Source organism: Opisthocomus hoazin, chromosome 23, assembly GCF_030867145.1.
Source record: "Opisthocomus hoazin isolate bOpiHoa1 chromosome 23, bOpiHoa1.hap1, whole genome shotgun sequence".
In the NCBI taxonomy this organism is placed as follows: domain Eukaryota; kingdom Metazoa; phylum Chordata; class Aves; order Opisthocomiformes; family Opisthocomidae; genus Opisthocomus; species Opisthocomus hoazin.
In genome coordinates this window covers 12,190,904-12,213,077 of record NC_134436.1, presented here as the reverse complement: position 1 = coordinate 12,213,077, position 22,174 = coordinate 12,190,904, and the positions used below count along the sequence as shown (strand labels likewise).

Genomic DNA, 22,174 nt, shown 5'->3' with positions numbered 1-22,174 from the left:
AGCCCCGCTGTCGGAGCACAACCCGCAGCCGGACCCCACTGCCGGAGCACATCCCCGCAGCCAGACCCCGCCATCCCTGAGCTGCATCCAGGCCCCCGCATGGAGGATGGAGCTGGAGCATCCCCGGGGGCCGAGCTGAGGCTGGGCAGGTGGATGGCACGCAGCCGGGGAGCGGAGCGTCCTGCTGGGAGCTGCTCTTTCTTCGGTGTAATATTATAATCCGTGGCCCTCCCCACTGCCTGCCCTGGCCTCAGCCCAGCCCAGTGCTGCCGGCTGGGGGGAGGCTTCATGCCGCTGGGAAGCCAGCCTGGCCCTGACGTGCCGTGAGTCAGCTGGAGCAGCCGGGCAGCCATCCCTGCTCTGAAGAGCTCAGCCAGCATGCCACCTCCACACAGCATGGCCCTGCCCCGCATGTCCTGGGGGGTCCCCAGGCAGGGAACCCCCGAGCCGGTGGTCCTGGCACGATGCACCCTTTCCCTTGGGTCTTCCTCGGCCCCGTGGCACAAGGGGCTTCATCCGCCTGCAGCAAAAGGCAGATTCCTGTGGTCTTGTCCTGTCCTCAAGGTCACGCCACTGGATGCAGAGTGCCCTGGGGCTTTCCAGAGGCCACAGGAGTTAAGGAGCGAGTGTGGTGGGGAGGGGGTGCAGAGCACCCCCTTCCTGCCTGCTCTGGTGGCAGCTGCCCTGTCCCACCATGCAGACGGGCAAAGGGGACAGACACCCACGGCCACAGCTCTCCTCCTGCGGCCCCGTGCCAGCGTCCTCGGGGTGGCCGCACATGGTTGTTGCAGCAGTGCTTGGGACCACAACGTCATCCCAAAGACATCCCTGCGAAGGCATCCCAAAGACATCCCTGCACGGGCATCCTGAACACATCCCTGGGAAGGCATCCCAAATACATTCCTGCAGAGGCGTCCCAAATAAAACCCTCGGTCTGACCTTGGGGCACTGGTGGCCTCCAGGCTGCAATGGGCTTGAGCCATTTTGGGCATGGGGAGTCCCAAGCCCAGCTCTGCTCTCCTCTCCACCTCCCCAGCCTGGCCGAGCCTACTGCCCTGAGGAAAAGCCGAGCATGTGATCCTTGTGTGCCACCAAGCACTGCCATCAGCCAGAGCTGGCACGACCGGCCCTGCTCCGTGCCAGGGGCTTCCTCCCCAGCCAGAGCCCTGCGGCTGCAGCCCCCTCGCCCTGCAGCTCTGGATCCGGGTTTCCCTCGTGATGCGGGGAGGGCTGAAGGGGCTGCCGCGTCCCGGGCAGCCTGGGCCCCTGGTCTGCAGGCACCATGGCTTGCTCTTCTCAGCTGGCTCCTGGCTCAGCGGGCTGCTCTCCGGGGGCACAGCTGCCGTGCTGCAGAGACCTCAAAGGCAGCTTTTCGCCGGAGCAAAGGCAGTCGGTGCAGGCGAGAGACAGGGATGGAGGAGCTGGGGTGAGCACTGCGGGCATGGGAGGGCAGAGGGGTCGTCCTGCCTGCTGCAGGCGTGGGACTCTGACAGGGACCCCTGCCAGCGTGCTGCCGGGGAAGGGGGGACGGCACATACGTCTTCTGCCACAGGCCCTTTCAAATGGGCCACCAATTCAGCGTCAAGAGCCACTTCAAAGCCCTCTCCTCGCATCAGGTGTCGGAGGCAGAAAGGCTGTCTAATTCCCACCTCACCTCCCCGCTGCCTGGAGCCAGCCCATCTGCCAGAGAAAGCCAGGCGCTCGGAGCAGCCGGGCGGGTGAGCAGCCCTCTAACCCGGCAGCTTTCCCAGGCCCTCCTTCATTAGCATTCCTCCTCTCCCAGCCTGCGCAGCCTGTTCCCAACGCCCTGAGTGTTAATTGAATCACTTCCCCCAGAACTGCACGCCTGCATGTGCCACGGGCAGCCTGCGCTACACCGGCTCAGCCCTTCCCCGCGCTCCCCGCGTTACCCCGGGATGAGCCAGCTGCGGGGAAGGAAAATGGACCCGGCAGTGGTGAGTCAAAGTGTAAATCAGCAGCCCCAGGGGCTTTGGGATCCCCCCCAGGTCTGCAAGCGTTCAGCAGGCTGTGCAGGGCTGGGAGAGGTCCTGCTGCTGCTGATGCCATCGCTGCACCCGCTGTCGGGCAGCAGCCCATCGAGCCATCAGTCTGAGGCTGTTGCTGCATCTGTACCTGACAAAGATGATTTGGGGGTCTAAAATTTGCCTCCTTTGGGCAGCACCCAACTACAGCTACAAGCTGCAGACACGAACCCCCTTTGCGTGCCCTACCCGCATCCTGGCTGGGATTTACCTGAAACAGCCCCGGGGTGGAACAGCTGGGTGGGGACTGGGGGGGGGGAGAGGGAAGAAGGTTGCCTGGTGTTTGTTTTTACTAATGAAGCCCCATAATCAAATCATTTCGACTTTAATTGTAAAGCCAGCAGGCAGATTTCTGTCTCCAGATGGGACGTGATAGGAATAGTTGAAGGCTGGGCATGTTCTGCCGCTCACCTTAGTACTGGGAGCAGGGCTGACGGGGAGCATCCCTGGGGAGGCTCCCACCCTGCCTCGGAAGAGCCTGGTACCCTTGGGATGTGGGGACCATACAAATCCCCTTGACATAGTTCAAAAAAAAGGACCGAGGAAAAAAGTACCTAGGGAAAGGGGGGTTCCTGCGACCCGAGCCATTGCCGGGTGGAAGCAGAGGCGCATCCAGCTGTGATGCTGGAACAGCCTGGGGCCGTGGGGCTGGAGCACAGCCCTGAGATGCTCCTTGGAGCCAGCGAGCCAGCATCCCGCCTGCAGCGGTCTGGGAGATGGTCTGGCCCACAAACCTGGGGGCAAAGAGCACCAGAGCCCTTGGAGTTGGGCAGGGGATGGCGGCTTTCTGAAGCAGTTCGTAGGCAACGTGGGACTTGAGCTGGGGTCAGCCCCAAAGCCTCTCCTGCTCCTTTGACACAGGAAAGCTAACCCCGGGGAGGACATGCTGCCATCATACCTGGGTCAGAGCAGGGGAGGCAGGAGACGTTTCCCCAGCTCTGTCAGGATACGTAAAATCTATTTGTGGCTTCCACTTACCATCTAGTTTTTTTGGGTGCTTGGGCTTTGGGAAAAGAGGAAAAGAGAAAAACTGAGTCATTTTCTGTTTATTTGGAAGAGCTGAGATGTTGGCCCTCCAGCTGCAGAGAGCTCTGCTCATGTCTCCGCGGGGCTTGTGGAACTTGAAAACAAGAGATAAGGGGAGAGGAGAAACCTCCCCCTCCCCGAAGAAAATGTGTGGTTTGCCCAGCTTCTCGTTGAGGCTGGGAGGGAACTGGGTGCAGTGAGATTGGGATTGCCCTCCCGATCTAAAATGGCTAATTCAAGTTAAACGCATCTGTTTGTTTCTCGTGATGTAGAAAAGCAGCCGGGGGGCTGGGTTGCTCTGGGACTGATTAACTCCCCCCAGCCCGGGGCATTCCCCGCTGCCAGCCAGACCTCGGGCTAACGGACGGGCAGCCAGGTCCCCAGTTCCTGCTGGAGGTGTCGGGGGAAGGAGAAGGTCTCCTTTTGTCCCCATCAGAGAGGTTTATTCCTCCCAGAAGAGGACAAGGTCGGAGGGCTGGGGTGGTACAGCACGCTTTGGGCAGGTCACACCAAGTATAACAGACCCAGTGCCCTCGTTAGTGCGATTGCCATAGCCATAAAGGGGCAGAGCCCATCACTTATCAGGGATGGCTGCATCTGCTTTCACCTCCCTGAGCTGCTGTCCTCCCTGTGCCTGCGGTCCCGGTCCCAGTGTCGACAGCATTTCTGGAATCCTCTGGATGGGGTCCAAGCTGGGGGGCACAGGGCGCCAAGCAGCCACCAGCATCCCTTCAGCCAGGCCTCTTCGCTCTTATCTGCTAGCCTGAGTCATCAGAGACAAGGGCATCAAATCAGAAACAGAGTCATTAACTCACTAAGCAAATACAGATCAAAACCCCCACTGTATTTTTTTAAATCAGAGCCCCAGCTCCTTGGGGCTTTAAGCGGCATCTTCCCCTCTCCAGCCTTCCTGTGCCGGGCCCGGGGCACATCCCGGGGGTGAGGAGCGGAGGGATGCTCCGGCACCAGCCTGCTAGCTCGGCTTGGCCCGCAGCAGCCCCGTGCTTGCTGCCGGCGTGGCTCTGCAGCCGGGATGGGGAGCCCCGCGCCTCTCAGCTCCCTCGCCGACGGGCTCCGGCAGCGCCAGGCTGCGGCTGCTCTCCCAGCCCGGGCTCCGGCACGCTGGGCACGTCCAGGGCGAGCGTCGTGTCCCTCTCATCCGGCTGCGGCACCCGCTGCTGCGGCCGGCACAGCACCCTGTGCCCGGGGCTGGGCGTCCGCGGCAGCTCCTGCCTCCCATGCGGCTGCGGCTCATACATCCCCGTCCCCGACGATTCGTGGCAACCCGTCATTTTGCTCCTCTTCCTCTTTTTCTTTTTTTCCACGGTGCACAAATGGGAATTAAATTGAGGCCACTGAACTCCTTCGCGCCCGCAGGCGTGACGGGATTGCAGGCAGCGTTTCACCACCAGCTCTTTGCAGCAGCTGCCTGTCTCCGGCTGGAAAACCGCAGCGTGCTCGCTGCTGCTGCCGGTGCCCGGCGTGCCGCTGCCTGCTCCCTGCCGGGCCGTGTGCCGGCAGCCCGCGCGGGAAAGCAGGGCTGGGGTCAAACCCAACCAGACCAAAACGCGCACCAGCAATTTCATTCTCATGTGAGCGTGCTGTGGGCCAAAAGGCGCCGCTCAGCTCCTGCTCGGGGTCCTGCGGCTACACCTGGCCCCACGCCTTGTCACTCTGGGTTTGCCCCAGTGTCCAGGAGCGCGCGCCTGTCCGCACCCCGGTCCCGGGAAGCTGTGTGTCCCTCGGTGCGGGGGGCCATGTCCCCCGGGAGCCAGCAGTGCGGTGCTGGAGGTGGGCTGGGTGGGTGCCCCCAGGGCATGGCTCAGCCCCAGGGGTGAGACACCAGGAACGTGCCGGGGGCCAGGGGCAGCGGCGGGGTGCCCGTAGCCGTCAGAGGGGCTGGGGGTGCCAGTGGGCACGGGGGTCTCCCACCGCAGGGGGGGCACACGGCTGGCCCTGCACCACCCACGGCACCAGGGCAGGGACAAGGCACCCTGGCAGGTCCAGACCCCCACACGAGGAGCAGCCCCAGCCACCGTACCCCCAGGGCTGGCCACTTGTTTTTAGCAGGCAGGAGGAGGACGAGGAGGAGGGATGCTGGTTGCAGGGGAACTTGCTGGAAGACCCCCTCCCCTACCATCCAGGGGAAAAGCCCCCAGAAGCGCCTGTGGGCAGCGAAGGAGGGCAGGCGTGCGTGTGCAGGGAGGGAGGGAACAGCTGCTGGGAATTTAAATGATCACCTGTGAATGCTGGTTTTGTTTCGTCCCAGCCGTGGCTGCACCCTGCTCCGGCCAGGCAGCTTTCAAATACAGCCGCTCACAGCAAATAAAGCCGGTTTGGGAAACCCAGGGAGAAACCAAGCTCGAGAGAAGCCCCGGCGTGGCAACCTGCCCCTGCCCAGCCCTGCCGAAAGCCACGGCCCCGCAGCAGAAACCAGAGGAGCCGGCCAGAGTGGGCAGAGCCGCAGTGGCTGGGGTGTCCAGGAGCCGGGCCGGGCTCTCCCCGGGGCCTCCAGCAAAGCTTGGCTCGTGTCTGCCAGAAAGAAGAGCGATGGGAGGAGAAGAGATGCTCAGGAAGCAAGCGAGGAGTGCTTCCTGCTCGCTTCCCGCTTGCTTGCCGCTCACCCCGCCCGCTGGGACACCGCCGTGGGGCTGGGGAGCAGAGGCAGACTGCTCCAGGGACAGCCCTGGGGTGAAGCTCTTGGCTCGGCCATCAGCCTGGGGTGCGAAACGTGGCCCCGCAACCCACCGCGGCTCCCTGGGCAAATGGAGAGGCCATCAGTCGCCGCAGCTCACGCTCTCAGCCACGCACCTACTCAACACACCCTGCCAGATCTGTGCCTGGAAAATCTGGCTTTGTATGGATAAACAGCGTTTCTCACATAGTGTTGCTGACATGATATCAGTGCATTGCAACATAGATGTTTTAATAACACATAGTTCTTTTCATGAAGGAGCTTAACAAACTAATTTACCTTCCGACATTTATATATGTCGTGTTCGCTCATTTATTCATATGATAAATGAAATTAAAGTTACTAAACATTCAGAAAAGAACAAGTATACCTAAGAAGTGCACCTGTGTATTAAGTAAAACCCCAGGTGCTGCTTTTCCTGGCACAGAGGCTGCCTGCTGGCGCGCGCTGCCGGAGGTTTCCTTCCTTCCTCCCCTGCCCGTGCGGCAGCGCAGGCTGGAGGGGAGCCCAGCCGGGCACTGCCGGTCCCCCATGCCCGGGGATGTTGACAGTTGTGACAACCACTGCATTTTTATCTTTGTTGTCCCCACAATGTCGCTGTTTAGATCAGCTTTTATTAAAAATAAATAGTGCTTTTAAAATGTAGCTGGTGCTGGGGGCACCAAACTGTGACAAAGGCCAGGGAGGCGGCGCTCAGGGTGATTAATGTGGTTTTCCCAGGAAAAGACTGCAGCAGTTCTAACAAGTGAAGGGTGCGGTGAGGCTGAAGGCGCTCGGTGCTGCTCGCAGCCCGCGGCTTGTCCGCAGAGGGCACAGCCCACGCTCGTGCGAGGTCTGACGACTGCGGCCTCACGCTCTCCGCAGGCCGGGCTGCGGTGGGCACGCGCCAGGCAAAGGCAGAGGCTGAGGCTCAGAGCCCTCCCACCCCCCCGTCGGTCCCAGCTCTGCATCCACCGCTCCCTCCGCCGTTATCCCCCGCGCCTGCTTCCAGCAGACCCATCAGCCCGAGCCCAGCCGGGTGACGAACCCCCCTCATCTCCAGGGTGGTTGAACGGGACATACGACGTGCACGGACAAGTGGCGTACGGGGTCCCTGGGGCCTCGGTGACGTCCTATGTCCATCGCTTCACCACACTGCGCAGGCACAGAGCGGCCCATGCCAGGCACATCTGTATCACACACGGAGCCTTCCCTGGTGTCGCAGCCTGCGGGTGAAGCTGAGCAAACCCCCGGCGCCCCAGGGAAGCTCCCGAAGGCTGTGCAAGGACAAGCTCCCGGGCAGACTCGGGCTGCTCGGGCTCCCCAGCGGCTGCAGCCCGGCCAGCACAGCGCAGACGCCTTCTGGTGCACAGAGCCCTGATGCAACGATGTCGCTGCCTCCGCTCACGGGCACAGGGACCGGGCTGCAGCTGCTGCCCTGCTGTGAAAACCCCGGCTGCAGACCCCCCGCAGTGAGCGCGGCAGGCGGACGGAGAGCTGCAGCCCTCGCGTGGGGCTTGTCCAGGACGCGCCCAGCGCCTAAGCCTTCCCCTGCTCCCTGCTCACAGCGACCAGAGGGAAAAGTAATGAGCAAAGTCTTAGGCAGACATTTCGGAAACCAAAAAATCTCGCTGTCTCAGCATGGTTTGGCTTAACAGCTTGACGGGGGACCGCGCGCGCTCGACGTACAGACTGGGAGCAGAGACGCTGCCCCAGGGAGGCTGCACTTATCTGCTGTGGCAGGGAGGGGAGAAGGCCCTGCTCCTGTTATCCTGGTTCCTCCCCTGCCTTTCCAGGCCAAAGCATTTTCCAAACTCCGCTTTATCCCATCCCTGCCGCTTCCTTTCTAGCGCTACCAGCATCGCTAATAATAACAGCTCTAAATTCTCCTCACCTGGCGCTCAGTCCGTGGCAATGGCCGCTGTGCAGCCTCGTTGCATCTCTCTGTGTCTCCCTTCGATCTGCGGCTCTGTGTGTGTGCCCTTAAACACATCAAAAGGTGGGCAATCGCACACCCCTCCCGCTCCCCCGGCTGTGCAGTTCGGGATGCAATACCCAGCGCCCGGCTCTTCGCTGGTGGGAGCACCATGCCCGTCAGCTGGGAGCAGCCCTGGCTGACACCGACACCCGCGCGGAGCAGCGGGGCCCCGCACCGGCCGTGGTGGCCGCGCTGCACGGCGCTGAGTGACGCGCAGCCCGTCCCGGCCTCCCTGCCTCCCGCTGCCTGCTGCACGGGGTTCGCCTGCTCGGCTCGGTTCCCTCTGCCCAGGACGGTGCTGCACCCCTGGGAGCGGGGCCCCAAGCACCGGCAGCGGGCGGCAAGCGGAGCAGGGAAGAGATGGGAATGAGAGCATCCTGCAGCTTTGTAAGCTCTCAAGATGCTTTCAAGTGCCAGGAAGGCTGTGTGAGCCGTGATTTTGCTGCATTATTTCTGTTGGTAGGCATCTCTGCACGGAGAGCTCCTGTGTGCAGAATAACGGCTTGCGGCAAGCAGGCGTTCACGCAGCGGCTGGTCCGGGGGGGCTGAGCCCCCGGCTGACATCACCCGCAAGGGAGCGGGGACCGCCGGGGATCAGCCCTCAGCACTCCCGTGACGGGGACCTGGGGCCTCTGAGAGGGGCCCCCCTTATCTCAGCCGCCGGTACAGCCATAACTGAAGCAGCCGAGGAAGGAACGATGCGTCAGCTCAGCCCGAGCTCCTCGGCCACGGCAAGAAGGCCCCACCAGCAGAGCTCTCCATCCTCCTCCTCCTCCTCCCCCCCACGGCGGGGGGCTCGGGGGCTGCCTCGCTGCCAGCGAGTGCACTGTCAGAAGGAGATTAATAAATAATTAGCCGGCAAACTTCCACCGGGGAGCTTTGTTTCTTCTCCCCCAGTGGTGCCGGCTGTTCAGAGAGCAAAAGCCAGGGGAGAGCGGCTATCTCTGGGCAGCGGGGCTGGAGGGGGTGGCATTTTCCCCGCAGGCTGACGGCTCCCCGAGCTGCTCCGCAGCTGACTCCACACATCAAAGGGATGCAGGAGGGAGGAGGAATAGGTAAAATCGATGAGAACCTATTTGGCGGGATAAAAGAGTGCAGTTTTATTTATAGAGCTGGCTGGAGCTGAAGAGCTCGGAGGAGGGCAGGGGCGGTGGGGAGGGCTGCAGGCTGGGGGCCCAGGGACCGAAGGGGCGGCCTGGCTGGTGGTCACCCTGGGCTGGGAGCCACAAGGCACAGAGGTGCCCACGGGGAGATGCCCACCGACGTCCCTACGAGCAACGGCTGCCTGGGGAACAGCGACTCCTCACTCGGCAGCACTGGGCATCCAAAGCAGCTCCCTTTGCTGCTCGCTGCCTTGACGAGCTCCACCAGTGTGGGGGGATCGGGACCTGCTCTGGTGATGGCGGCACGTCGACCAGAGGAGGCAATTAAACAGAAAGAGAAAACAGTGATGGCAGCACCCCGACTCTGAGCAGCCCCCGGGAGAGGCAGGAGGAGTCACCCTGCTCGGGGTAAGGGTCAGCAGAGGCGGATGAGGTTGGTCTGCGCCTCGGCCAGCCTTGCCCCTGCCCCTCGCTCCTCCCGGGGAGTAGAGCAGAGGAGCGGCTGGCAGCAGGGCGGTCGAGATGGAGGATGCACCCCAACTCCTTGTGCTGTCCCGCCGGGCAGGGACGAGCAGGGAGGGGAGCCGAGCAGTGCCACCAGGACCAGAGGCAGCCCGACAGGCAGGGACGAGGCGGGCGGCCTGGTGAGGGTACAGTGGGATGACATCGCTGCGACAGACACTGTCAGCGCAGCGTGAGAGCGGCCAGCAGCGTGGTGTGGCAGGGAAGCTGAGTTCAGCCGGAGCGAGGGGCGCGTGCCGTACGGTGCAGCTCCGTTTGGCCCCCGCACGCCGACAGCTGATGCCTCTGGGGCAGCACGTGGGGACACTGCCGGCGAAACAGCAAGGAGAAGGCTTGGGTCTCCGTGGCGTGACTTCAGGCAGTGCAGAAAGACCTGTGCAGGATCTCTGATGGGGTTTCTTCACCCAGGTGAAGCGAGGTATGGGGAGAGCTGAGTGCGCTGGGCTGCTGCCGGGCTCTCATCCCCAGGCAGAAGGGGCCGGCTGGCCCCGCTGCGCCGGAGCAGCCCGGGGAGGAGGACCGGCTGCTTCAGCTGCTGCGGGCGTGCTGCTTCCCGCAGACAAATGAGTCACTGAAAACGCCATAAGGAGTCGATGGGCATCCTGGTCTCCTTGCTCAGCCCACACAGCTGGTGGGCAGCATGAGCCATCGCGCAGGAGCCTTCCCTACCCTTTGCTGTGCCGCCTGGCCTCTGCCGCGTGCTCCGGGAAATTCCCATCTGCTTCAGTAGCTCATCCACAACCCCCTTCTTACTCCTTTGCCACCACGTTTCTCTCTTCATGGGTTTCCTCTGCAATAACTGCATGGCTGTAGCTCCACAGCACGTGCAATGCTGCGGTTTTGGAGAGGAGCAGGCTGCAGAACTGGGCAGGCTGGAGCCCTGTACAAGGTCACGCCGCGAGTGTGCATCCGCCCGGCCCACAGTGCTGGCCGCAGGCTCTTCTGCCGGACCCGGAGCAGCCCAAGTGCCTGTGCTCCAGGGAGAGAGGGCAGCAGCAAGCTGAGTTCTGTGGCACAGGGTGGGGAGGGACCCTCTGCCGGGTGCACGCCAGAGAGGGGACTGGGGGGTGTCTGCCACAGCACAGGCAGATGCGGTGCCTGTGTGTGCCTGCACAAGGGGCTTTGCTGGCACGGCGGAGCACTGCTCCGCAATGATGCCTGGGGATGCTGGAGCGGGAGCAGCACCCTCTGCATAAGCACAGCCCCAGCCCCGCTCCCTCGACAAGGTGGAGGTCAGAGCCAGGAGCCCAGCCAGCACCCGCTCGTCCTCTGAAGCCGCTTTGTGGTTTCCCATGTTCCGTCCAGCCCAAGAGGCCATGTCCTCAGCCCCGTGGCGGAGAGGACATCAGACTGAGAGCAGAGGGGCAGTTTCCACCCAGGCTTGTGGGGAGCAAGGGGCCGTGTCACCCAGGGATGCGTTTCCAGAGGTTCACTCCTTGCTGACCACTAAGCATCACAGAGCCCTCATGTCACAAACCACGGAGGAGGAGGAGGAGGAGGAGGAGGCAGGAGCTCCCAGGTGAACACAGCTGATCAGAAGCCAGCGGACACAGAAAGCGTGTAGGAAAAGTGACACTAGGTTCCCTGCACTCGGTGACTTCAGGTGAAGGACAAGGCTGAGCTGAGTGCCAAGTGGGGCTGAAGGGAAAAAAAAGCAGAGCTCATGGAAAGGAGCCAAGCAGAGAAACTCGATGGAACCCAGGGGCACGGCACTGCTAACCACTGCTGCCCCGCGGGGAGAGCAGCCGACGTGAATGAAGATTTCTGTAGGGGAGGACTCTGGCAGAGACCTTCCCCTTCGACTGCCCCCGGCTTACCCAACCGCCGGCTCGGAGAGACCCAGCCAGCGCAGGGCCCCAGCGAGAGCGGCTGCCGGGGTGGCCGTCATGCGAATACCCCCTGGGGCTGCATTTAATTTTAGCGCCAAGGAGAGAGCGTCACAAGGCCGGGGGGCTGGCGAGGACCCTCCGGAGGCTGGGGAGGTTGTGACTCAGAAGAGCCCCATTTGCCGCTGCCTCTCGCCGCCCGCGTTGCCCGGTCCTTACGACATTTTCCAGTCCACAAAGAGGGGCAGACGCAACGTGAAACTGAAGGCGGGCGTCTGCGCAGCGCGGGGTGTCTCCTGTCCAGCGCCGCTCATTGGCTCCTGCCCCGTCCCGCAGTGGGCCTTCGGTAGGCTAAGGGTACCTTCAGACCCTGTCCCCTCCTGACCGCTGCCCCAGTGACATTACTCACTCTCCGCTGTTTTGAAAGGGCGTTTGCAGACTTTTCCTGTTATGTTTTACCTCGGTAATACTACCCCAGCCCCCCGGGCTCAGCATCGCGTTCTGCCGCTGACTGTGGCGCTGGCGCAGTGCCTTGGAGCGCTCTGGCTCGGCCAGGGCCGGCAGGCGAGGGGTGGGCACGGGGCTGTCGCTTCTGCCCGACTGTGGCTGGCACCTCTTTGGGCACAGAAATCAGAAGAGCAGCAGGCGCCGGAGCTCGCAGAGCTCAGGTTCGGGTTTAGGAGGAAAGCCACGAGCACTCAGCGAAACCGCGCGGTTGCTCTGCGTGCGGGCAGAGAAGGGTGCGTGTACATGGGGAGCAAACATCCCGTCCACACCACCGCGCTGACGTCCCGTGGGCCGGACGCCCTCCCTACCCACCACGGGTGTTCTGGCACTGCCACGTGCCCGACTTCTAAGGAGCTGGAGACAATGCCAGCTGTAACATCTTGTCCTCCTTTGCCCCTCTCCTGGTGCTTTCGAAGCCCTTTTTATGAGCATTATTCAACCAATCCTCCCCGCAGCTCCAGGGCACAGGGAAGTGGCGTGATCTCCGTTCTATAGGTGAAAAAACCCCAAAGGCACAGAAAAAACGCTTGGACTGTGCAAAAGTCCAGAGCAGTCAGGAGCAGAAGTTGGAGTGTGTTAACACCGACTTGCAGCCACGTGAGAGACTGTACTTCGCCCTCCAGGCTCCCACTGAAAGCCAGAAGCAGCAGCAAGTCCACCCCTCCGAGATGTCCCCTGGCCCGCTCTCGGCACCAGGGCGGCCTGACCCCGGCGTCCCATCCAGCTCTGCCTGCTTGGCTGGAAGAAGCCCTAGCCTGTCCCTGCCCAGAGGAGGAATGGGGCAGTGCCGGCCGGGCTCTGCTCTCCCCGTGCTCCTCCGGTGCCTGTGGGCTGGCCGGCCGCGCCATGCCATGCTGGTCACCGCTGCCGGCGTGGGCATCCCACGGCCCCGCAGCCTGCCGACAGCCAGGGACCAGGCAGGGCTCATCTCCTGGGAGGGAGGAACTGGGCTTGCACACACACCAGAAGGGAAAAGGTATTTCTGAAACACGCAGCTATGCATGGCTTGATTTTAGAACAGCCGTTCACGAGTAATTCCCACGAACGGTTACTTCCTGTTTGAGTACAACTGCTATAAAAGAAATCACGAGATACTCGAGAGAGAACTTCGCCTTTTGTGCAACAAATTCCTCCCGAAAGACTACGTTTACAGTGAGGCCTTCCAGTCCTGCTTTTTCCCCTGATGGGACAAACGTCCCTCCTGTTCTCAGCTCACCTCCTCTCCCCGCAGTGCTCAGCACTTCCACCTTCCGCAAAGGAGTGACTGGGAGGGGAAACGCACTCCGGATCACGGGCCAGCAGGGTCAGCTGCCAGTTTGAGTCTCAGCCTGCAAGGAATCGCAAGTGCCCCAGCACAAGGCACTTTCCTTCCCCGGGCCCTTGCGATGCATCCCAGCATCGCCAAGCTCTGTTCCATGCCCGCTGCGAGCTATGGATGCACATCCCGGCATCGCCGTGCCCTGTGCCGTGCCTGCTCGAGCCACGGCTGCGCATCCCAGCATCGCCGTGCCCTGTGCCGTGCCTGCTCGAGCCACAGCTGCGCATCCCAGCATCGCCGTGCCCTGTGCCGTGCCTGCTGTGAGCCACGGCTGTGCATCCCGGCATTGCCGTGCCCTGTGCCATGCCTGCTCGAGCCACAGCTGCGCATCCCAGCATCGCTGTGCCCTGTGCCGTGCCCGCTGCGAGCCACGGCTGCGCATCCCAGCATCGCCGTGCCCTGTGCCGTGCCTGCTCGAGCCACGGCTGTGCATCCCGGCATCGCCGTGCCCTGTGCCGTGCCTGCTGTGAGCCACGGCTGCGCATCCCGGCATCGCCGTGCCCTGTGCCGTGCCTGCTGTGAGCCACGGCTGCGCATCCCAGCATCGCCATGCCCTGTGCCGTGCCTGCTGTGAGCCACGGCTGCGCATCCCGGCATCGCCGTGCCCTGTGCCATGCCTGCTCGAGCCACAGCTGCGCATCCCAGCATCGCCATGCCCTGTGCCGTGCCTGCTGTGAGCCACGGCTGCGCATCCCAGCATCGCCGTGCCCTGTGCCGTGCCCGCTGCGAGCCACGGCTGCGCATCCCGGCATCGCTGTGCCCTGTGCCGTGCCTGCTGTGAGCCACGGCTGCGCATCCCAGCATCACCGTGCCCTGTGCCGTGCCCGCTGCGAGCCACGGCTGCGCATCCCAGCATCGCCGTGCCCTGTGCCGTGCCCGCTGCGAGCCACGGCTGCGCATCCCAGCATCGCCGTGCCCTGTGCCGTGCCTGCTCAAGCCACGGCTGCGCATCCCAGCATCGCCGTGCCCTGTGCCGTGCCTGCTCGAGCTACAGCTGCGCATCCCGGCAGCAGTGGGTCTGGGTCCGGACCTCCCACCCATGGGGCAGGTTACATCGCTGGCGGAGCAGGGGGTAACTGCTTCGGCACTTCGTAACAGTAATTAGGAGTAAAGTGCCACAGCAATGAGGAAGAGCCGGTGGCAGCTTCACTCTTGCCTTGTCCCATCCCAGCAGCTGAGCAGCCCTTGCCCCCAGCTCTCGTCATCCACATGACACAAGACACGCTGCCCGCTGACATCTTTTGGTGCAAGGCTCGGGAAAATCCAGTGTTGCTGCATTGCATGGTGTTGGCAGCACGTCCTGAGCAAAAAGGAAGCTGGAGGGTGTTAAAGTGTAGCTGGAAACAGCTCTCACTTTGAAGCGAAAGCGGGGCAAGAAGGCAGATGGGCAGACAAGCCTTTCCTACCAGCGGAAGAGGCGTCTTCCCTTCACCCGTCAGAGCCCAACACAGAGCTCTTCACCTAGCTCACTCCGCATCGCTTTGCTTCCTCAGCCATTTGCACTGACCCTGCAGGCCCATCTGAGCCATCTGAGGGGACCTGAGGACCTGGACCCATTAGGCTGCAGGTCCTGCCACTCGGCTGGTCCTGTGTCAGCTAATTCAGGCTGCAGTGCCAAGGCCTGCTCTTTCCTGTGTAATTGCTGCGGGTAAGTAAATAGAACATTCATGAGATTTTTGGTCCCGTCATTAATTATTTCTGAAAGGGCTTTTAGTGTACACCTCAAAACCCCGGACAGAAGAATCACGTCCGTGACATCACGACACTCGCAGCATCAGCAGGACGAGCACCGAGATGACAACGAGGGCAATCGGAGGACCTTTCGCTCCTTGTTACTCGCTGCTCTCGGCCACCCGGCCCTGCTCCACTGCAGACCCACCGAGCCTGAGTGTGACCCTCAGCCCGACCTGCTCAGGGTCCGTATATCTCAACAGGGGGTGATCCAGGGGCTGCTGAGCAGTGCTGGCGGTGCTGGCTGCCCCCGATTTTAAGGGCTGGCACTTCTAAGGTGCGTGCAGCACTACTTCAAGCGGGTGGGCACATATCCCGTGGAAAGGTGCTTGTGCCCCACGCATGGCTGCAAACCCCACAAGGCACTCTGCAATGGTGAGTGTCCCCTCCCTGACCCTGGATATGGCCTGCAGCACCATGCACTGCACTCAGGCTTGATGTATTCCAGCTTAGGGTGATTTAGGGACTGTCGAGAAGCACCTGGCAATGCTGGGTGGGGTGCCCCCACTTTCAAGGGCTGGCACTTTTAAGGTGCTTTTAAGGTGTGTGCTTAAAGTGGGTGCATGTCCTGCAGTGAGGTGCCCATGCCCCATGCGTGTCTGCAAGCCCCATGGGGCACTCTGCAACCATGGGTGGACCCCCACCGAGCTTGGATATGACCTGCAGCCCAACATGCTACACTCAGGCTTGATGTGTGTCACCTTGGGTGATTTAGAGACTGTTAAGCAGCACCTGGCGATGCTGGGTGCTCCCATGTTTCACGACTGGCACTTTTAAGGTGTGTGCAGCACTGCTTAAAGTGGGTGCATGTCCTGCAGGGAGGTGCCTGTGCCGAATGGGTGTCTGCAAGCCACACAAGGCACTCTGCAACCTGGGTGAACCCCCACCGAGCTTGGATATGACCTGCAGCCCCATGTGCTGCACTCAGGCTTGATGTATCTCAGCTTGGGGTGAATTAGGGGCTGTCGAGCAGCACCTGGTGATGCTGGGTGCCCCTGCTTTTAAGGGCTGGCACTTTTAAGGTGTGTGCAGGGCTGCTTCAAGTGGGTTCATGTCCTGGGGGAAGGTGCCTGTGCTGAATGTGTGTCTGCAATCCCCACGGGGCACTCTGCAACCGTGGGTGAGCCCCCACCGAGCTTGGCTGTGGCCCTCAGCCCGACGCGCTGCGCTCAAGCTGGATGTGTCCCAGCCTGGGGTGATCCAGGGTCTGTCGGGCAGCACCCCGCGATGCTGGGTGCCCCCGCTTCTCAGGGCTGGCACTTTTCAGGCGTGAGCAGCACTACTGCAAGCGGGTGCCCGTCCTGCAGGAAGGTGCCCGCGTCCCCGCAAGCCCCCCGCGGCGCCCCCGCCCCGCTCCCTCCCGCAGCCGGCGGGGCGGGGGCTGCGGGCGGGGTCTGGGGGCTGCGGGCGGGGGCTGCGGGCGGCTCCGCCCCGCCCCGCCGGCCTCCCGGCTCCCCGCCGCCGCCGTTGCCGCCGCCGCGCCCGCTGCATGCTCGGTGCCGCCTCAGCCCCAGCCGGAGGTGGAAGATGGCGGAGACGGGGCCGGACTGCGGCTCTCTGCTCGATGAGGATCTCTCCTCCTTCGTCTTCAGCTACCTCGCTGACAGCCAGGTAGGGAGGGCTGCGCTGGGGGGAGGAAGCCGGCGGAGAACACCCCCCCCCCCCCCCCCCCCTTTCCCGGGGCACACGGGGGAAGAGCCGGTCCCCGCACCCCCCCGGCTCTTCCACCGCGTGGCCGGAGGCTCTGCGGGGGTCACGCTGGACCCCGCCGCTCCCTCCGCGCCCGTCCCCGTGGCTTCGGGGCGGCCCGGCGCTTTCAGCACCACTCGCACGTGGACTCCCCCCCCCCCCCCCTTCTGCAGGGAATTTGGGGGGGGGTTGTGGATGGAGAAGTTGATGGGTCGGTCGGTTCTGTGCGCACACACAGACACCCTTTGCAACATCCCTCCCCCCCGGCTGCGAAGGTGGGGAGGGGTATGCCGCCGGGGGGGGGGGGGGGGGGGCTGCGAGGTGGGGGCTGATAAGAGCGGGGCTGTGGGATGAGTCATGTCGAGCGTCAGTTCACGCATACGGGCTGCGATCTTGGGGGCTGGAGATTCGGGGGAGGGGGGGAGGGTTGGCAGGGAGAGGGGGTCTCGGCGTTGTGAGTCGGCGGCTCCGAAATCTGGATGGGTTCTTGCTTGGACAGAGCTGGGCATTAAAATCAGATTAAGGCTCCTTGGCAGCTCCCGCACGATCACGAGAGCAAGCCGAGCTGGCTATAGGGCTTGCATGCTTTTCCATTTTGGGGGGTGAAGGGAGGCTCTATACAATAAGCGGGGCAGTAGCAAGCGCGGTGGCCGATCGGGAGCAAACCCGTGCGTTTCGCAGTCGGATTGATGAGGCGGGTGCAAGTGGGAAGAGTTTGTGTGTAGTTGTACATCACCCCTCCAGTCCTTCACTTTCATAACCAGAGATTACAAAATAGCTTCGATTGTGAAGCTGGCGCGTTCATCCCAGCCCTCGCTCTCTCGCCAGTTTAGCGCCGGGATTGCCAACAGCAGGAGCATGTGTGTGGGGAGCGGGACGGGGGCTAATCCCGCTGTTTGGGTTCAAAATAAGCCAGGTCTCAAGTCTCGGTAAATCAGATTTGCCCCTGGTGCGTGTACCAGACAGAACCAGGCAGGTCTTGCCACCAGCTAGGTTGGTGTGGCCCCAGCACCTCTCCTCGCGCGCGCCGGCTTGGTGAGGGGCCCGGGTGGCTCGCTGCGGGCAGGGCAGGGGGGAGGTGGCAGCCCCGGTCGCTAACGAAGAGCTGCTGACAGGTTGATTACCGCAGAGGGGTCAGGAAGGGTGAGAAGTGGGCCAAGAAGATTTTGTAAGCGGTTTGCGTTTTCTGGTTTGGACGGATTTATTATTGCTGAGGGAACCGTGGGCTGGAGCAGAGGAGGCTGGCTGCGTGGGATGCCGTCCCTGGGAAGTATGGCAGAAAAAGGCTGCAGCTCCCACTGGCCCCGCTGCTCCCCGGGCAGGTGAAAGTTCCTGGCTCCCCTTCCCTGTGATAACCGGCCTGTTCTCCACGTGCTTAACGTGAAATGAAAAGCTCATGTGACTGCAGCATGCGTCTGAAGGCTTCTTTCTTTTTTGCTGCTTGGTTAGCATTTGGTGTGCCAATCTAGGAATCTTATTCCAAAAAGGGACTGCTAAAGGGGAAAAAAAAAATCATGCAAATTGTCGTCCTTCTCTGGTCAAACCCACCATGTTGTGAACATCCCCTGCAAAATTTGGGAATGTGAAATGGCCTGTGATGAAAGAAGACCGGTTTTATGGCGTCTCCTAAAATATGGTTTGCTGTGCCTGTCCCCTCTTTCTCCCTCTCCCATCCGTGCAGTCTGGGTGCGCGCAGAGTGAGCGCTCGTCTGACGTCGGCGGGGTGCGTAACGCGAAGAGCAGCAGAGGGATCTTGGCAGCCCGCTGCAGGTTCCCTTGGCGGCGGTGTGCAGCCTGTGTTTGCTCTCCCGCCCCGCGCCCGCTCTTGATAATTGCGTTTTCTCTCTGTCCCCACGTGCGCAGAGGGGTTAAAGGCTGGGGTGAAAAGAAAAGGGGGGGGGGAAAAAAGAAAGAAGCGGTCCCCCCAGCTATGATTTGCATGCATTTGGTTGAGAAACACCTGGAGTTGTAAGCGCGTGTTGTGCTTGTACCTTCACCTCTGATGAAACCGCGGGGAGGGCTCCGGCCCCGCTGCTGTCACATGCCCGCTTCATAACTCGGGGCGGGAGGCGGTCCCGGGGTGGCCGCTGACGTCGCGCCCCGCTACTACGGTGCGAGCCGCTGCGCGCAACCGGGCCGCCCGCTTCGCGATGGAGCCCCAACGCGGCTTCGGCAAAGCCCCCGGTGCTGCAGCACGCGATCGGCTCAGCCTGAGAGGCTGCAATGTCAGGAGGCCGTGAGATCACCAGCATCAGCTGTCTCCTTCGTGGAAATCCTGAGGAGTTCGGACTCTCCTTCTCTCTCTCCCCCGTGCTCCTCCCTGGTCCTTGCCTTTGCAGCAGGTTTTGAGAAAGGTGCAGTTGGCTGCGTGCGGGTGCCGGGTGGTCCCTTCCTCTCTGGGGGAGGAATCCTCAGGGGGGTCTCAGGAAAACACACGGTGAGGGTCTGACATGGGTATTTGCAACAGTCCCCTCATGATGTGGGCTTGTTCTGAGGATGCCTGCTAACCTCTATTTACGTATCGAGGACAGCAATGATTCACGTGGTACCTGCATTGCTACAGAAGGAAAATCAGGGTTTTTCACTTGGTATCTGCCTTTCTGCCTCTCTCCTACCTAGTTCTTTTCCATTTTTAGCAACAAAAAAGTGATTTTGTTTTGCTGCAACTCAAAACGTATCCTTTCAGGGCCCACTTAATCCATTTTGTGCCACTCTTCGCTGCTCAGAGGTACGAAGCTGGCTGTAGCTGGTTTGTCTGCTGGCACCGGGCGCTGATGAGTGCCAGCCAGGCAGCTCTGCCGCGAGCACCGCGCAGCAGCCGGTGACTCTCGGCATCCTTGCAAGAGGCACGAGCAGCTTGACTCGTCTGGCTTTGATTTGTTTAAAAATCCCAGACAAAGTGCAGCGAGGGGGGAAAACCCCCCAAACCACAGGCCGCTTCTCGGGGAGATGCTTAAAGATCAGATGGCCTGAAATACAATATTCCCTCCTTAACTTCTCAGCCTCCTGCTACCAGCTTAATCCGCTGCTGGGTGCGGGAGGCACCGGGAAGCCCTCGGTGGAAAAGCGGGCCGTCGAGTGGCTCGTTACTGTTAGTAGCTAAGTGGGGGTGCGTCCCTGATTTCTAATCATCCTCACTGAGCAGACTGATATTCTGCTTTTTCTGTGCCTTGTCTCTCAAAGATTTATTGGTGGGGGGGAGTCTGGGTGACTGAGACAGCCCAAGGGCCTGCGCAAAGTGTGTCTCCAGCCTGGCTGCATTGCTGCAGCTTGGGTCGCAGGGCTGCAGCGTGGCTGGGGCTGGAGACCCCCTCGCTCGCCCGGGGAGGCTGTGGCGCAGCGGCCGTCACCGGCGGTGGCGGTTAGCAGAGGCCATGCTGGCACCGGTGCATTCGCAGAGCCGGGGGCGGTGGTTGCCGGGGATGCCGGCAGCGGCCTGCGCCGCAGCACTGGCTGTGGGAGATGGCAAGCGTGACGTGCTGCTGAGCCTGCTGCTCGGAGCCGGGAGAGAGCGCAGGAGGGAGCGGCGGCGAGGGAAGGGAGGGCTGGCCTGAGACCTGGCCCTGCGGGATCCCCCCCGCACACCCACCTGCCTTCACACCCTGCTTCTGACCAGGTCCCCCGGTGCTCCCCACGCTGGCAGGGGCCCCGGGGTGGGCTTTCCTCCCTCCTGCCCGCACATCCCTGCCCCGGTCTCATGCCGTAATGGAAAGGCACCTCTCCAACAGGTGAATAATTAAGGTCTCAACCTGGCGCCTCCAGCAAAGGGAGCTTTGTGAAGGAGAGGGATCTCTCTCCCACATTAACCTTTCCAATGTCAAAAGCCTCTTTGTAGTTGGAAACTGCACTTGCTCTGGCACTTCAGCGCTGTCGGCTGTCCAGTGAAAAATGCCTGGGAGATGCCCTTCCTGCCCCAAACCCCATCCCGGCTTTGAGGAGCGGGTCCTGTGATCGCTGGCGTGGGGCTGGGGACGGGGACGCTGCGGGCTGGCTCCCGGCAGGCTGTTTGCTGTGCCGCTGGCCACCGCCGCCGGCCGGTCCCGAGGTGCGGGAGCCCGCGGGGCTCTGAGATGTCCCTCGGTGGGGCTGGGGGCCGGCTTGTGGCCGAGTGTGGGAGCCCCGTGTCCGTGTTGGTGGCTGGCAGAGTGCCGACAGTGGCATGCTGTCCCCCAGCCAGCATGTGCCAGCACCCATGGGGGCTCGGGGAGGTTGCCTGTCGCCGTGCTGGGGATGGTGCGTGCCTTGGCTGCCCGGTGCCTGCAGTGCCAACGCCACCAAAGCCTCCCTCTGTCTGCCCGTGGCCCTGGGGAGACGGTGTCCCTGGGACGGGGGGCACCGTCCCCGCTCTGAGCCCCGCGGGGGCCTGGCCCTGCCAGGGAAGGGCTGCCCCGGAGATAAGGCTCTGCTGGGACCGCGTGCATTGTACGTCCTCACCGCCGCCGAGGAGCCGGGAGCACGAGGTGCTGGCAGGGCCTTGCTCAGCAAACGCGTTTGCCGAAGGAGTCGGCTTCGGGCTCCCGCGGCTGAGCACTGCTCCATGGCAACCCTGCGCAGGCTTATATATCTCGTGACTGCTTGGCAGCCGGCAGCGATTTAGCAGCGGGGAACTTTGTACGCGCTGCAGCCTCCGCTGCTGGTGCAGCCGTGCCGTGGCGTGCCGGCCGCCGCGGCCCTGGCCACGCAGCACCCCTCCTCCCCAGGGGGCACGGGCCGGGCAGCCCCTTGCCTGCGCCCCAGGGGTGGGCAGCTGGGTTCCCACTGCCCGCCCGCTGCCTGGCGAGCGCCTGGAAGAGGGTGTTTTGAGCTGCCTCTGCTTGCAGCCGTGAGCCAGGGGCTGAAGGTTGAAGTTACTGGGGCGGGTGGTCAGGGGAGGTAGTGACCTGCTTCCAGGGCAGCCGCACCGTGGGCACCGGCTGACGGTCCAGCCAATGTGTTTCCCTGCGCTTATCTCTCGGCTGTTCTGCTTTTCAGCGCTTTTCCTGAGCTCTGGCTCACAAATGACTGAATTATTTATTTATTTTTATAACGGGAGCTTCCAAAAAATGCCAGAGGACTTTGCACAGACCTGGCTGCGCTCAGGATCTCGCCAGCGCCATCCTTACCCTGCTCTGCCTCGCTGCACCTTCCCAGGCAGCGGCAACAGCCAGGGCCGAGCTGCTGCAAAACGCTGCCGTAAACCCCTTCGCTTCAGGACTGAGACAGGGAAAAATAAAAGCTGGAAATCTCCCTAGGCCCTGTAAGAGCGGGAGCCCTCCCGGGAAGGGGTTCCCCGTGCGTAGACACCGCGCCTGCTGTCTGCGATCTGCTGGTGGGGGTGTGGAGGCCGTGGCAGCCCGGGGGGCTCTCTGCTGCGATGGCCCCGTCCGTAGCCAGAGTGACCTTTGATCGCTGCTGGCTCCTGGGCAGCGCTGCGGGGCTGAGGGAAAATACTGCGCTTATCTCGCACCCCTGCTGTCCCCAGGCAAAGCCGGCAGGCGCTGGGTGCCGGCTGCCTCCCCAGTGCCCCCTGGGAGCATGGCGAGGGTCCCGCCGAAGCACCGCGGGAGCTTTTCGCATCTTGCTGCCATGAAGGCAGCGGGCAGGCAGGCGTTTGCCCTCACAGCCGGGAGCAGGAGGCCTCTGCCCTTGGCAAGGGGCAGCCTGTGTGACGGAGGCTGAGGCGGGAGAGACCCCGGCAGGGCGAGGGAGGGCTGGTGTGACACTGCTCCCTTCCCCTGGGACCAGCGGGACATGCTTTATATGGATGGTTTTGTGCTGA

At 62.6% G+C, this 22,174-nt stretch overlaps 1 protein-coding gene across 2 annotated transcripts in view; it reads left to right on the top strand.

Moving 5' to 3' along the window:
• The first annotated feature begins 16,199 nt into the window (after positions 1-16,199).
• Positions 16,200-22,174, top strand: part of PPARGC1B (PPARG coactivator 1 beta) — a 49,469-nt gene continuing 43,494 nt past the window's right edge. For both annotated transcript variants that reach the window (XM_075442024.1, XM_075442023.1), the window contains exon 1: positions 16,200-16,338. In XM_075442024.1, coding sequence (XP_075298139.1) covers positions 16,255-16,338 — 84 coding nt within the window. In that variant the 5' untranslated portion in view covers positions 16,200-16,254. The remainder of the gene's footprint in view (positions 16,339-22,174) is intronic.